This window comes from Rhinolophus ferrumequinum, chromosome 22 (assembly GCF_004115265.2).
Source record: "Rhinolophus ferrumequinum isolate MPI-CBG mRhiFer1 chromosome 22, mRhiFer1_v1.p, whole genome shotgun sequence".
NCBI classification, from domain to species: Eukaryota; Metazoa; Chordata; class Mammalia; order Chiroptera; family Rhinolophidae; genus Rhinolophus; species Rhinolophus ferrumequinum.
Genome location: NC_046305.1, coordinates 51,227,961 through 51,242,084, shown reverse-complemented (window position 1 = coordinate 51,242,084; position 14,124 = coordinate 51,227,961). Strand labels below are relative to the sequence as shown.

The 14,124-nt window shown below is 47.9% G+C and overlaps 2 protein-coding genes across 4 annotated transcripts in view; one reads left to right on the top strand and one right to left on the bottom strand.

Moving 5' to 3' along the window:
- PIP5K1A (phosphatidylinositol-4-phosphate 5-kinase type 1 alpha) overlaps positions 1-2,630 on the bottom strand; it is a 32,594-nt gene extending 29,964 nt beyond the window's left edge. For 2 of the 3 annotated variants that reach the window (XR_004421497.1, XM_033092101.1), the window contains exon 1: positions 2,104-2,630. Coding sequence is in view for 2 of the 3 variants with exons in the window: in XM_033092101.1 (XP_032947992.1) it covers positions 2,104-2,185 (82 nt within the window). In the remaining variant the exon portion in view is untranslated. The remainder of the gene's footprint in view (positions 1-2,103) is intronic. The other variant, XM_033092099.1, reaches the window with a different exon arrangement.
- Positions 2,631-5,943: 3,313 nt separating this feature from the next.
- On the top strand, positions 5,944-13,890 carry VPS72 (vacuolar protein sorting 72 homolog). Its single transcript, XM_033094002.1, has 6 exons — positions 5,944-6,160; positions 9,418-9,570; positions 9,746-9,860; positions 10,269-10,445; positions 12,830-12,974; positions 13,329-13,890. The coding sequence occupies exons 1-6, from the start codon at positions 6,044-6,046 to the stop codon at positions 13,714-13,716; spliced, it is 1,095 nt and encodes a 364-aa protein (XP_032949893.1). The 5' UTR covers positions 5,944-6,043; the 3' UTR covers positions 13,717-13,890.
- The last annotated feature ends 234 nt before the right edge of the window (positions 13,891-14,124 follow it).

Below are 14,124 nucleotides of genomic sequence, written 5' to 3'. Positions count from 1 at the left end.
ACCACTTTCAAAGATCTACAAATAGTTAATGTGGTAAGAACTGCTGATTGTGGAAGAAAGTGCTATAACTGCCAAAAAAAAAAAAAAAAGCAGCAGAGAAGGAGGGTGTAAGAAACAAAGCTACCAAAAGGAATCTAAAGCTATTTATTTTTTGACATCTTTACACCTTGACTTCGGATATGAAGACAGTAGAGTCAAGAACATGCAAAGTCCACTGAAAACTAACATGTGACTTTCTGGTAAAAACAACAGAAAAAACATTTATACAATCTGAATTTTACTAACTGCTGGCCCTAAGATCTGGCAGAAAACATAAAAATATACAAAAATATCAAATAGTAACATCTCAAAAAGATAGGACTGGGTGAAACAGGAGTAGATGGAAGAGGAGGAAGACGCATCAGTAAGTGACAAAGAAATATTTCCTTTTACTCTTAAATCTGTCCACCTGGCCAATACTTTCATGAGTTAGAGGCCGAGTCAAATTTTGGGATATAAACAAGTGGTTTTTAAGATTAACCTGGATTCTAACAGAGAGAATACCTGGCTTGATAGTTAAGATGTGTAAAGAGCACACATGACCATTCTTCTTTCTTGCACTGGAGCAGGGGGAAAAACAGATTTTAAATTAAGAGCTACTATATTAAAAAAACTGGTCATTTTTACTTTCTCCTTCTTCACGCTTAGGATGCAACATGAGTTGTTCTGGCCCCCTACTGCTTTTATAGGAAAGACCAAAAAAAAAATCACCTCTCAAGAAACTAAAAATAGTATGTACATAAATAAAACTGCGTCTTATGAAGAAGATATTTGTGACCATTTATGAGCTCATCTGAGCTGAATATGAAAGGTGGAACCGTCTATTTAGCCAACTCAAAATGGCAGGGATCCAATCCCAGGCTTAAGGAATGTCAACATCTCAAGCTAAGCACCCTACACCTGGTCGCCTGTCCTGTTTACAGTGTAGAGGCAGCAGTCACGGTGGAACACCAGACATTTCTGGTGGAAGCTCTAGAACAGTTTCTGACTCAAACTCCCCCCACACATGCACATCCCAACACCACACATTTTCCCTCCTACACACAATCTGTTGCTTTTCTTGTGGGTTCCTCAGCCCTCCCTCAATCTTCCATAGCTTCTAACTACTTTGCGCGGTCGTCCCTGGCTCCATTCTCCAAGGGCCCATTTCCTCACAGAGCCTAAGCATTCTTGCAGTCCATTTCCTATTATATAATCCAGTATTTCCCCACAGCACTCAGAGCCCCCCCCAACTCCGTCCTCCTCACACCTGCTTCACAACACCACCTCTCTCAGCCTCTACTGCATCATTCCACCTTCTCCGTCTGTTAGTAGGCTCCTTTAACCCTCATTTTCCACGTCCCTCAGGCTCCCTTCAAAACTTCTCATTCCTTCCCAAACTCGGTGAGTGGAGAGAGAGGAGTCGTCAAGGCTGGATGTTTGGTAAAACGTGTCTGTGCGAGCACACGCCGGGGTATGTGGGAGGATGGGGGCACCAAGCGCAAAGGAATGACGCATTAGGGGGAGCCTCCGAGGAAAAGGACGTCTCCAGCAACTCCCACCCTCAACAAAATTCCCAATTCCCTCAACTCCCCAGCAATCGAAAGCGTGTCATCACTCTTCCATATCTGTTAAGTCCCGTGGCTTTTCTTCCATATTTTTATCCCATTCACCCCACACACAATCAGCTGGCCTCTCACACTGATTCCTCCCCGCTTAGGAGGCCTCCGTTGACTTTTCTCAACTCCCTTCGGTTTCCCTGCTGTTTCCTCCCTAACCCTCGCCGTCCATCTCCAGCCCTTCCTGACCCTATTCCTTCGAGTCCTCAACTCGGCCTCCTCGAAGACAGCCAGCGTTGTCGACGGCCTCCGTTTGCCCAGTCCAATCCATCCTTTCCTCGGACTCCCCGGCCCGCTCAGAAAGCCCTGCTATTTGAAAGCCCAGCCACGGGAAAAGCCCAGCCATCTGTCCTCCTAACCGGCACCTCCTCGGACATCCCCAGCTACAGGTGCCCTCCCACACCTCGCTCTTTGCTCCCACCGCACAGCCGTCATCCGCCCCCTGCCCACGCCCCGCCCTGATTACCTGAGGACGAGGTGCAGCCAGGAACCCCGGAATCCACCGACGAAAACCCGCCCGACGACGGCCCAGAGGAGGCCGACGCCATCTTGGCAGCCCCCTCCCCCTCACGGCCTCGCTCCCCTTCAATCCGGTTCTTCCTCTTCTCGGAGTCGAATCTTCCCCACGTCTCTTCACAGAACCCGCGTTCTGCGGGCCCCCTCCCGCCCCCTCCCGGGCCTCTCTCAGACACGTCGGGCCGGCTCCTGGACCAGCTCAGGGACACACCATTCCGCGGGCATGGGGGACGACCCGCGTCTCGCACCCTCTCGGCAACTTGAACCGCTTTCCGCCAGAGCTACTTTACCCTTTCACAAGAGAGTAGGCTCAAGCCGGCGGCCGGGACCACACGTCCCGACCAAATCACACGTAAAGGAATAAGGGGGCGTGAGAAGTCCCCGCGGAGCGAGCGCCCCTTCCCCCTCCTCCCTAGTCACACAGCCTGTTTATCGCCCAACTCCACCGCTCCGGGCGGCCAGTGAAATCCAGGCACTGCGCATGCGCCCAGCCTTCCCAGCGTTCCAGCCCACTCAGTGGGGGGGGAGGGAGGACCCGAGAGGGTCACAGCCAATCCGGAGGCCGCGACTAGTTACGTGACGCAGGTCCCTCGGGCCCTAACGAATCCAAGGATTGAAGACGTGCGCGCCCCGGGGCGCAGACTGCCCCGACGGTGGCTCGGTGGGTCCATTTCCATTCGGCTCTTTGAAAGGACTGGGTTGCGTCGCCTGAGATAGGGATGAGAGTCGGCTTGGCGGGCCCTGTCAATTTCACAGCCCAGGGAAGAACTCCCGATAGAAGCGCCAGGGGCAAGTCGGAGAGGTTAAGCAGTCGACTATCGCAAAATATCACATGCCACCAAGCATTCTTTCAGCTTTACTGCTTTGTTTACTATTTAGTTTAACGTGCGTGCATGTCGTGTCCTGCCTTCCTCTGAATGACTTTCGAAACAGATCTTACACTTCGTTGGCCTCAAACGCAATGCTGGGCACAGTGACAGAGTTCAGTAAATATGATAAATGATGACCTGTCAAAAAGGAAAGTGATCAAACCATATCACAATCTTCCCGTGCTCTGAGCCCTTGGCCTCTAACTCTCGTTTATCTGTGCTCCAAAAGGGATGGAAGATACACAGAGCATATCCCCATTTTAGTCTTCGTACCTACTCAGTTTTAACAAAGTGCCCTGGAGGATGTGAACTCGGTTGGAGATTGAAGACCTGACTGTGTCTCTCTGAAGAGATTAAACTGCTGGAGAGCAACCAGTTTGATTTACCCTTGTATCTTCAGCTCCTCTCTTGATGTGGCTCTGTACATATAGTAGGGGCTCTTTCATTATTGTGGAATGAATAAATGAAGGAAAATGGAAAAAAAATCCTAGGTTTGGTAGACCCTAAGATGGCCTGGTTTATCCTCTATCCGGATATATTCTGGGTCTTCAAAAGGGAACCTAGGACCTGACCAGGCAGAGACTATCCCCAGGCATTGACCTTTCTACCTTCTACCCCTCCAGCGTCAAGATGTAAAATAATTGTTTCCCTGCTGCCACCTGCTGGATTATTCATTCTCCTTTGGGTACTGAGATGATTGGATTGCCATTTGTAATTCCAAAGCAGAGGAATTGTGTAGTGTTGAAGTATTTTATGATTGCCTACATCTATACCCCCCACCCAATTAAACAGTACAAAAAATAGACAGGTGTGGGCACACCATCTAGCATACGATTTGGCTAATAGGCATTCAATAAATATTTGTTGAATAAATTATCCTTGTTTCCATAAAAGGCATGGAGTTGCTATCATTTCTGGAGTTATTTTAGAAATCAGCCGGTGTAGAGATAAAGCTGTTTCTGATTTTTAAATTGGAAATAGTCAAATAATTGACTTACCAGGAGGTCAAATGGGGTTTTCTCCCTGGGATTGGATCTATGAAATTTATTTCAGCCTTCCGGAAAAAAGAGATCCATCCTTATTTTGCAGCTTCTTAGGGGTCTTTGTTTCTCCTTTCTATACCAGAAAATGGCTACTGTTACTTCTACCACCTTGTATTATGTCAGTCTGTTAACTTGTTGGTTTCCCTCATAACACTGTGAACATTTCAGGGCAAAGACTACATCTTATCTATTTTTATATCTCAAGGATCTAGAGTAGTGCCTGGCACAGAGTAGGTGCCCAACACATGTCTCTTGACTATATGAATGAATGAAGGCAACATTTAAAGTTGGGCTAGGGGTGTCTCCCATCTTTTCTCCCCAAACCTTGTCTCTGCCCCCACTCCCACTCAATCCCCAGGATGCTCTGAGTCATGGAGCCACTCTGCCCAGTAACATTCCGGGCATAGCAGGTCTTCAATGATGTGGCAGGGTGTGGAAGGAGGGGCAGAGCAGGACATGTTGGCTTGCTGCCTCCAAGGAAACGGAAAAGGGAGTTCACCAATATATACTTTGGAAAAGGGGGACAATTTCGTGATCTCAAAATATGGCTACGAATACAGATTTGAAGGAAATAGAGCACACACACACACTCACACACCAGCTTTATTAAAGTGACCTTCATATCTTTGAACAGTTCCTAAGGTCAGAATGGATGGGCTAGGGGCTGCCAAGATCAACACAGAGGCAAAATAAGAGGATGGTTACCTAATTTATTCAAACAGCCCTTCATTAATTCATTCGTTAAAATTATTTAGTCCCACTATGAGAGTTTCCTGGCATACACAGATGAAGATAAAGTCCCTACCCTCAAAAAGATCATAGACTAATGAGAGAGACAGAAACATAAATCATTAGAATAAAATGTAATAGGTGCCGTCTTGGAGTGTGTGCATGTGCTATGGTTTGACAACCATACTTTCAGAATAAAAAAATGGGAAGAGAAGTTGATACAGAGGCTTAGACAATACCACAGACTCTTTGAGATTGGAACTATTCTAGAGAATCAAGGAGGTATGATCTCCATGATTATGAGAACTGTTCTAGGAAAAGGAATGAGTGTGCAAGAAGACTTCACTGGTCTGTACAATTAGAATTTTGCCAGATAGACAGGAAAAGAAAGGGATTCTAAGAAGAAGGAAAAGCAGGAGACATGGCAGAGAATTGGGTGTTAGGGAAGTGAAGCTAGAATAGGATGATGTGTCAGGAGATGAGGCTAGAAAGGCAGGAAGATGCTATTAACAAATTATGAAGGCTCTTAAATGCCATATTTGCCATAGTTATCACCTACTAAACACCTATGAGCTCACTAAATACAGTGCCAAGCAGTTTAAAAGGATTATATCTCTTAATCTTCTTAACAACATTCCAAAGTAGGTGTTATTATTACTAGTCCTACTTTACAGATGAAAAAACTGACATTCAGAGGGATAAAGCAACTTGTCCAAAGTCACACAGCTAGAAGACCTAAGTTCAAACTCATACTCAGGTCCGGCTGATTCTAAGGCTCTACCTTTAACCACACTACTATTCCGCCTTAAGGACTTTATCCTGTATATAACGTCCATTAAAGACGTTTGAGCAGAAGAGTGACAAAATCTCGGTTTTTAGAAAGGTTCCTACTAGCAGAGTGGAAAACGGACTGGAGCAGAATGAGACTGACCTCTTCTAAATGAAAATTTGTTGACTCCCAAATTTGGACTTAGAGTAGTGGGGCTCTTGGTGTCACCGAGTCGAATCATTCCATAGGCAAGGTCTGCGCGCAGGTCAGGGAGCTTGGGGGCGGTGTATGAGCAGGAGTGGGCGGGGCTGGCCTAGGGGGCGGGACTAGGAGCCCCTCGACGCTCTGCTGCTTCTGCCTGCAGACGACCGATTTCCGCCGCCGCCGCCTGCCCCCCGCAGGTAGTGGTGTCGAGCGCCGAGCCCCGAGAACCGCGCTGGGTGAGGGGCCGCTGGTGGCGGCGCAGTCTCGGTAGGCGTTATGAGTTTGGCTGGGGGCCGGGCCCCTCGGAAGACCGCGGGGAACCGGCTTTCTGGGCTCCTGGAGGCAGAGGAGGAAGATGAGTTCTACCAGACGACTTATGGGGGTTTCACGGAGGCAAGAGCTGGGCCCAGGAAGAGGGAGGGAAGAAAGCTAAGAGGAGTCTTGAAGGGAGAAACCTCGGACAAAGAAGGGGGCGGGGAATAGACCGGAGCCTTGTCAGTTGATACTCGAGACGGAGTGGGCGAGTCGGGGGGATGCATAGGAGTCCTAGACGGGGCAGGAAGAGAGGAGCTCTCTGGGGCACCCCGGAGTATGGCAGAAACCCACTGTGTTCCTATTCCTCTAGTGGCATCTCTCAGCGCGCTTCTGCTGTCTGGCACGCGACAGGCACTTCGTAGACATGCGGTATATCCTCGTCGGCCCACTGCTGATTTTGCATCTGAAGTATAGAAAGAAGCTTCCCCCCAAAGTAGGCTTAGCCTATTCCTTTTCCAGCTTTCAAACCTCAGTGTAAACGTCTCCTAAGATAATCCTTCCTTGACTGCCCTAAAAAGTGTCCTCATTTATTTCCTTCATGGAACGTATTTCTCTTTGTAATTAGGTTTGCTTAGCTTGTTTATACTTTCCTATTAGTTTGTAAGTGCTGTGAGGTTAGAGATAGTCTGTTTTGTTCAACAGTATGCAACCCAGTGCCTGGCCCAGTGTCCGGATTGGCTTGGCACTCGTGAGATCTGTATTGATTGAACCTATCCGTCCTTTAAATATGTGCTGAGTACCTACAGCTGTGGTAAACCCTCTGGGAACTATTAAAAACACGGTTTTGTCCTTCTGTATTCCAGACCCCAGTGGGCGACCTCGCTGGGTTAACAGTCAGTTAAAATAGTGTGTGATAAGGGAAGCATAAGGTGCCATGGTAACACATGTGAGCCAGAGTTGTTGGTCGAGATGGGTATCTCTGCGGGACATGATGTTTAAGCTGAGGACAGTGTGACAAGTAGGCCGTGGCTGGAGGAAGAGCAGTAGGCCTGGGAGCCCGGAGGAGAAAGGTTAGTCCAGGGAGTTACATGTTTGTGGCACTGGCCTGGAACCTACACATCTACTCTGATTCTCCAGACCATGAAGGAGAATAAAATTGGCAAGAATGGAGGGTGAGGCATAGGCCAAATTGTGTAGGGCCTTGTGACTGTTAAGGAATTTTGCTCTTCATCAGAGGACTGAGAAGATGATCAGATTGGTACTTTAGAAGCTTGCTCTGTGATGAGGAGAATGGTTTGAAAGAGGCAGTGTGAGCAGAGACCCATGGACAGGAGGGTTCAAGAGAAATCAAGGCAACAGAATCCACAGGACTTGGTGACTGATGGAGAGTCATTACGTACATAGCCCTAACCAGCTAGTTTAAAATAGAACTTTCTCATCCCTCTTCCAAAAGCCATTTTCCTATTCCTGTCATTTTACGAGTCGTTATTTAATATGTACCCATCATGCTTCCAAAAAGGATTTAAGGAGGCTTACGATATAAACAAAAAGTAGGAACAGCAAAAATAGAGACACATCAGAAGTAATTGTACCAGGAGCCTTTGCTGAAATGGTCCTAGCAATTGATATTAAATTTAGCTGTGAGTTTCCTGGCAGTCAAACCCTGAATTTCTTTTTTAGTAAGAAAGAAGCATATAAGTTCTTTAAGAGACACAGATTTATTCAGCATTCAATCCTAGGGAGAATCGCATCCTTATATAAGACGTATAGAGTAACGGGTTTGGTAGGTGATGTAAAAACATTGTCTTACCTAGTCATGTCTATTAATGACCCTCGATGAAAGCCAAAGGAACGGTAGTAAATCCGTAACCGAGTGAAAGCATTTCCATTAGGCCCTAAGCTAATGTGTAGTTGACCTCCTAGACTGTGGTGAGATGACTTAATACCAGGTTAGAGCTGAGGGGATTAGCGTGTTCCCAGGCTGTTCCCCAGACATCACTTGGGAGGAAATGATGGTCATCCGTGCAAGATAGAACTCCGGCTGGCTTGGAGTGTCAGCTGTCTCTTATTTGCTTGGTTTGGCAGCGTGTGTGCAAAGATTAGCCCATTAGCCTGCATCACTGTTTGAAGAGAGAGCCACGTGTTTGAGGTGCCGCCCCACCCAGTCGACTTGCCTGCCCCCACTGTTTTCTTGTGCTTTCCTTTCCAACGTGGCTGCCATCTAGCCCTAATCTGCATCACCGCAAGTCTAGGCTGTACTCCATGTTCTCTACTCCAGCCCATTTAATCACCTCCAGAGCTTTCTACAACACGCCGCACCCACAGTTTCCCTCTGCCCTCAAATCTTCAGTGGTTCCCCACTATACATCGTAGTAGTACCCAACTGTTGTTTTTTTGTCCCAACACACCTGAGGAATGAGACCTGTATCTCAGTGATGAGACATATTTGTCAGTGACTTTAGTTTGCTTCAACAGTGATTATCAACGCTGGGACAAGTAAGGAGAGGGAGAGGATTGAGAAGCACCGGCCTGCAAGTTAAAATCATGTTTCTTAGCCTGACATTTAAGTTTCTCTATAGATTGAGTGCAACCTTCCTTTCAAATCTTACAGACCTATAGGACAATCTATTAATGTTGAGAGGAGGCTGTGTTGAAGCCAAAGGCAGTCAGCTAGGGAGACTCCTTGCCAGAGATAAAGCTGCTTTACTTGGGTCTAAATGCTTATTCCGTGAACGTGCCATCCACAGTCCTGCTTTGTTGCCGCTATTCCATCTGCCCACGGTTCCCTCTTCCCTCTTGCCTGTCTAAATACTACCAGTATTTTACAACATGGCCCAAGCTCTCTTCATTCTTGACACTCTAATGCAGGGTTCAGCAAACGACACACCACTGGACAGATCTGGCTCATTACCTGTTCTGATATGGCCCTTTACAGAAAAAGTTTGCCAATCCCCGGTCTAAAGGAATAAAGTCTGATATTTAAACCTTCCCAGGCTGCCAGTCCATAGCAACTGTGCCTTCCTTTGAACGCCTCTAACATTTTATTGCCATCTGGTACTTTATTTGTTGTCTTGTGTTAAAACATCCTGTTATAATTATGTCCTGCCTTCTACTAGACTGTAAGACCCTAGAAGGTAGAGACCAAAGCATATCCTTTTGTGCCCCAGCACTTCACATGGTGTGCGACAGGTAAGGGGCAGTCTGTTAACGTTGCCAGGTTTAGTGCTGGAGCCAGAGGCCACCAGCTGGGAAGGTTTCTTGCCTGAGGAAAATGGAGGGCTGGGTTGGGAAGGAGAGAGGGGCAGCCCTTATCAAGAAAGCGAAGAGACTGTGCCTCCTGGAGGGGCGTTATTGACTCCGCTGCTAGTGGGAGCCTCACGTCCCTGTGTCCTCAGGAATCAGGAGATGACGAGTATCAAGGGGACCAGTCAGACACAGAGGATGAGGTGGATTCCGACTTTGACATTGACGAAGGGGATGAACCGTCCAGTGATGGAGAAGCGGAAGAGCCGAGAAGGAAGCGCCGGGTGGTCACCAAAGCCTACAAGGTGCGGGGGAAGTCCTGGTTTTCCTGGATTTCCTTCATTCCTGTTCTCCCTTCCATCAGGTCCCAGTACTCCCCACACCAGTCCCATTTCCTGCAGTGCTAGTTTTCTCTTAAGGTTCTCACCTTCTTTCTCCTTATCTCTCTGTGCCCGGTGTCTGATTCCAATCTGTCCCCAGGAGCCTCTCAAGAGCTTGAGGCCTCGAAAGGTCAGCACCCCAGCTGGTAGCTCTCAGAAGACCCGAGAAGAGAAGGCACTGGTACCACTAGAGCTACAGGATGACGGCTCTGACAGTGAGTGGGGCCGTTGGGTCAATTGACAAAACTGGAATACGATAAAAGTATTTTATCAGTGTCGTGTTTACTGAAATTGATAACTGTACTATGATTATATTAAGGAAAATGCTTATTTCTAGGACGTATACACTTAAGTATTTAGGGGTAGAGAGCCATGATGTGTGCAACTTAACTCTCAGATTATTCAGAAAAAATAAGATACACATAGCACACACACACAGTGCAAATGGGGCAGAAGGTTAACAGGTGATCTGGGTAAAGAATACCTGGGTGTTCTTTGTATATTCTTGCAACTTTTTTGTAAGTTTGAAATTATTTCAAATGGAGAAAAGTTTTAAAATTTAAAAAAAATCAAGGAGGTGCATGTGAATTCAAAGATTTCTTCCTCTCTGACTTCCTTCCCAGGTCGGAAGTCCATGCGTCAGTCTACAGCTGAACATACACGACAGACATTCCTTCGGGTGCAGGAGAGGCAGGGCCAGTCGCGGCGGCGGAAAGGGCCCCACTGTGAGCGGCCACTGACCCAGGAGGAGCTGCTCAGGGAGGCCAAGATCACAGAGGAGCTCAACTTACGTTCCCTGGGTCAGTCTGTGGGCTGCAGAACAGTGGGTGTAGGGGCTTGAGAAAAACGGGAAACCCGGGAGCCCCAAAGAACTGGGAAGGTGGAGATTGGGACCAGGGAATCGGGGAAAAAACGGGGTGAGTGATGATGAGGAACAAGGAACTTGGCAGTTATGAAGGCTCTGAAAGGCAAGTTATATGGAGGTGCTTTGGGGAGAAATAAGAGTTGTGGAGAACTGAGTGCAAATCCTAGGCCTGCTGTTCATTTGCTGTAAGACGGCAGGCAGATTACCTAACCCACTTGCATCTTGCTCTCCTTGTTTACAAAATGGGGTGGGAACGCCTACTTTAATGATTGATCAGAATTAGAAATTCAGTACCGTCAGTTCATGAGATAAATTGCTTTGAAGTAAAAAGTGTTTTTAAATCGCTTCAGTTTATGTGCTGTTGGGTACACAGTCGTGTACAGTAATACATTGTGCAAAAAAAAAAACCCCATACATTTATTTATAGGGCGGTGAGAATCTCAGATCATGAGAGGTACATGAAAAATTGAGGGGACAGCAGGGGTGAGTCCTCCCATCACATGCTCACTCTGGGGCGTGCTCTGATTGAAATAACAGGTAGAATCGCTAGTATTAATTTATTTATTCTCTCTCTGAATCTCTTTTTTGACAAGCACATCTATTTGAACACGTACACATAACAAAAATGCGAGTTCACCGTGGAATGGAAGGTTTGTTTATCCAGACTTTCTGGGATCCAACCCATTCCAGTTTTAATGATAGTTCCGAAACTTAGATCACTGAACTCCAAAGACCACAATAATTGAAAAAAGATTTAGTTCCTTTCCAACATCTTCCAGATGTATTCTCATGACTTTTTTTTATTGGCTTTGAAATGGGAAGTTTATATTGGTTCTAACATGCGAAACATAATCTTTACCTGTGCAATGGCAATTCAGTACTTTAAAACAGTAGCTACCCCTCAAAATGTAAAGGACTGAGAACCATCACAAACAATGAGATCCCCTTGATGTCACTGTAATTACAAGCTGCATCCTTTGACCACGCTGATTAGCTCGGGCCACTGGAAGCAGAGTGACTTCTAGGCTTCTGACATAGGAGATTCCAGAGGGCAGGGTCAGCAGGGGACAAAATATGTTGAATTGGAGACGTCTGTGAGCAATTTATGCAGTGCTGAGAGGTCAGTTAAATATACAAATTGGGTGCTCAGGCAAGAGATCTGGGCTGGAAATACAAATTTGGAAGTCTTTAGAATATGGATGGTGATTACCATGCAGTGGAGTGGATCTGGCCCGGGAGAAAGTGTAGCGTGAGAAGAGAAGAAAGGCCCGAGAGAGTCCTGTGGACGCTGACATGGATGGTGTCGTACAAGAGGAGAGGTTTAGAGAACAACCTGGGCGGGGCCAGAGGTTGAGAAGTCCAGGAGCGTTTGTCTTAAAAACACCAAGGAAGGAGAATGTTTTAAGACAGAGGAACTGCTGAACGCTGCTGAGATGCCAATAAAGAGGACTGAGAAGTGCCTGGGTTTGGTGACATGGGGGTCAGAAGTGACCTTAGGGGCACCGTTTTGGGACCAAACCATTTTGAAGTTGTGAAGCTAAACTTCTTCGGTTTGGCTGTGAAGGGTAGGAGAGGGAATAGAAGATACGGGAGGTCTGGAGTTAAGATAGAGGTGTCCTTGTTTTATTCAAAGATTGGAAGCTCTATCTTTTGTGAGAAGCAACTGAGAGAGTTGACTGGTAGAGAAGAAAGCACAGGTAGCTAACAGTGTAGGTTTTTGGAGAAGCGGGAGGTGGGTGCAGGGAGGGCGGTGGGAGCTCGAGCACAGGTGGAGGAACTGGCCTAAGTTAAGAGGAAGGAAGGGTTGGTGGCCTCTAGCTGTAGGTTTGTAAATCCAGAGCAGGACGCGGCAGTGGTTGTGATGGTTTTTAGGCTTTCATCTGTCCAGTGTTGGGGACAGACATGGAAGCTTGAGGAGAGTGAAGAGTGTTTGCCATAGTGGTAGAGACGGGATTAGCTGCTGGTGTTGGGGGGCTCTTGGAGTGTGGGACCACGAGCGGAGGGCGTTGCCAGGGCAGCTGTGGGGTGTCCAGGGAAACGGGCAGGCTCCTCCTGAAAGGGCCCCTTCCAGCTCCCAAGTCCGACAGCTCTAAGTGTCTGTGGAGCCGAGTGGGCTTGAGAAAAGCTGAGCAGAGAGGCCAGCAGAGAACTCCGCTGTGAATTGGGAGTTGCTGGGGGGCCTGGGAGAACCTTCCTAATGGGCGGGCGCAGGCCGTGACTAGACGGACGGCCAGGAAGATCATGGAGAGACCAGGACTGCCCTGGGGTGTGGGAAGAGGGAGAACTGACCATGCGCTCTTCCTTCCTTTGACCCTACAGAGACGTACGAGCGGCTGGAGGCTGACAAAAAAAAGCAGGTTCATAAGAAGCGCAAGTGCCCTGGGCCCATAATCACCTATCACTCAGTGACAGTGCCGCTGGTGGGGGACCCAGGCCCTAAAGAAGAGAACGTGGATGTGGAGGGGTGAGTGATTCTCGGGGAAAAGAGAAGGGAGGTTCCTCCCTTCCTTCAGCTGCGTTCTCCACCCCAGCCCCATTTCACCTGCTTTCCTCACTCAGCTCGCGCTAACACTTGGCTGTCTTTCAGATCCCGCTTCCGTTCAGCTCCTTATTTTCCTCTTTTAGCCTCTCTCATCTCCCTCTCTTCTGTTTTCCCATCCAGCCCAGCTTTTCTTTCCCGTCTGTCCCTGAACAGGTTCCCCCAGAATGCTGCCAGCGCTCTGCCTGCTCCTCCTCTTCCTCCACCTCTCTGATCTCTTTCTTTCTCTCTCTGTTGTTTTCGCTCCTCAGCTCTGTGTATTTCTGTCTTTGCCCTCAGACTTGATCCTGCTCCCACGGCCTCTGCATTGACTCCCAGTGCCGGGACCGGACCCGCCGTCCCTCCTGCTCGCTGCTCACGGACCTTCATCACTTTTAGTGATGATGCGACATTTGAGGAATGGTTTCCCCAGGGGCGGCCCCCAAAGGTCCCTGTTCGGGAGGTGTGCCCAGTGACTCATCGCCCAGCCCTGTACCGGGACCCTGTCACAGACATACCCTACGCCACTGCGCGAGCCTTCAAGATCATTCGTGAGGCCTACAAGAAGTACATCACTGCCCACGGACTGCCGCCCACGGCCTCGGCCCTGGGCCCGGGCCCTCCACCTCCTGAGCCCCTCCCCGGCTCTGGGCCCCGAGCCCTGCGCCAGAAAATCGTCATCAAGTGAAGAGATGTCCTTCCGGACCGTTCCTACCCTGACGTGGGGCTCTCCATGTCCTCGCTCCTCTCCCTGCATCTCCCTTTGTCATCTCTGATCTTCTCCCAGCCGTTTTCTGTATTTCTTTCCCTAGTTCCTACTGGTTTTGTTTGTGTTTTTTAATCTAATAAAATAGAAAGATCCCTTTTGTCTGGTGTCCCATCTAGGGTTGGGAGCAAGTGTTTGTGAATGTCTTGCACATATCTGGATCTTTAAATTTGTTTAACAGCATTTATTATGAGCTGCCCTTTTTAAATTGTATTTATTCCTCCAACTAGATTATAAACACCTTAAAATTAAACATCAAATGAAACCCTTATACTCATCTTGATGTCACCTTATAGTCACTGCCTTGAATATAGCAGGCACCAAACAAGT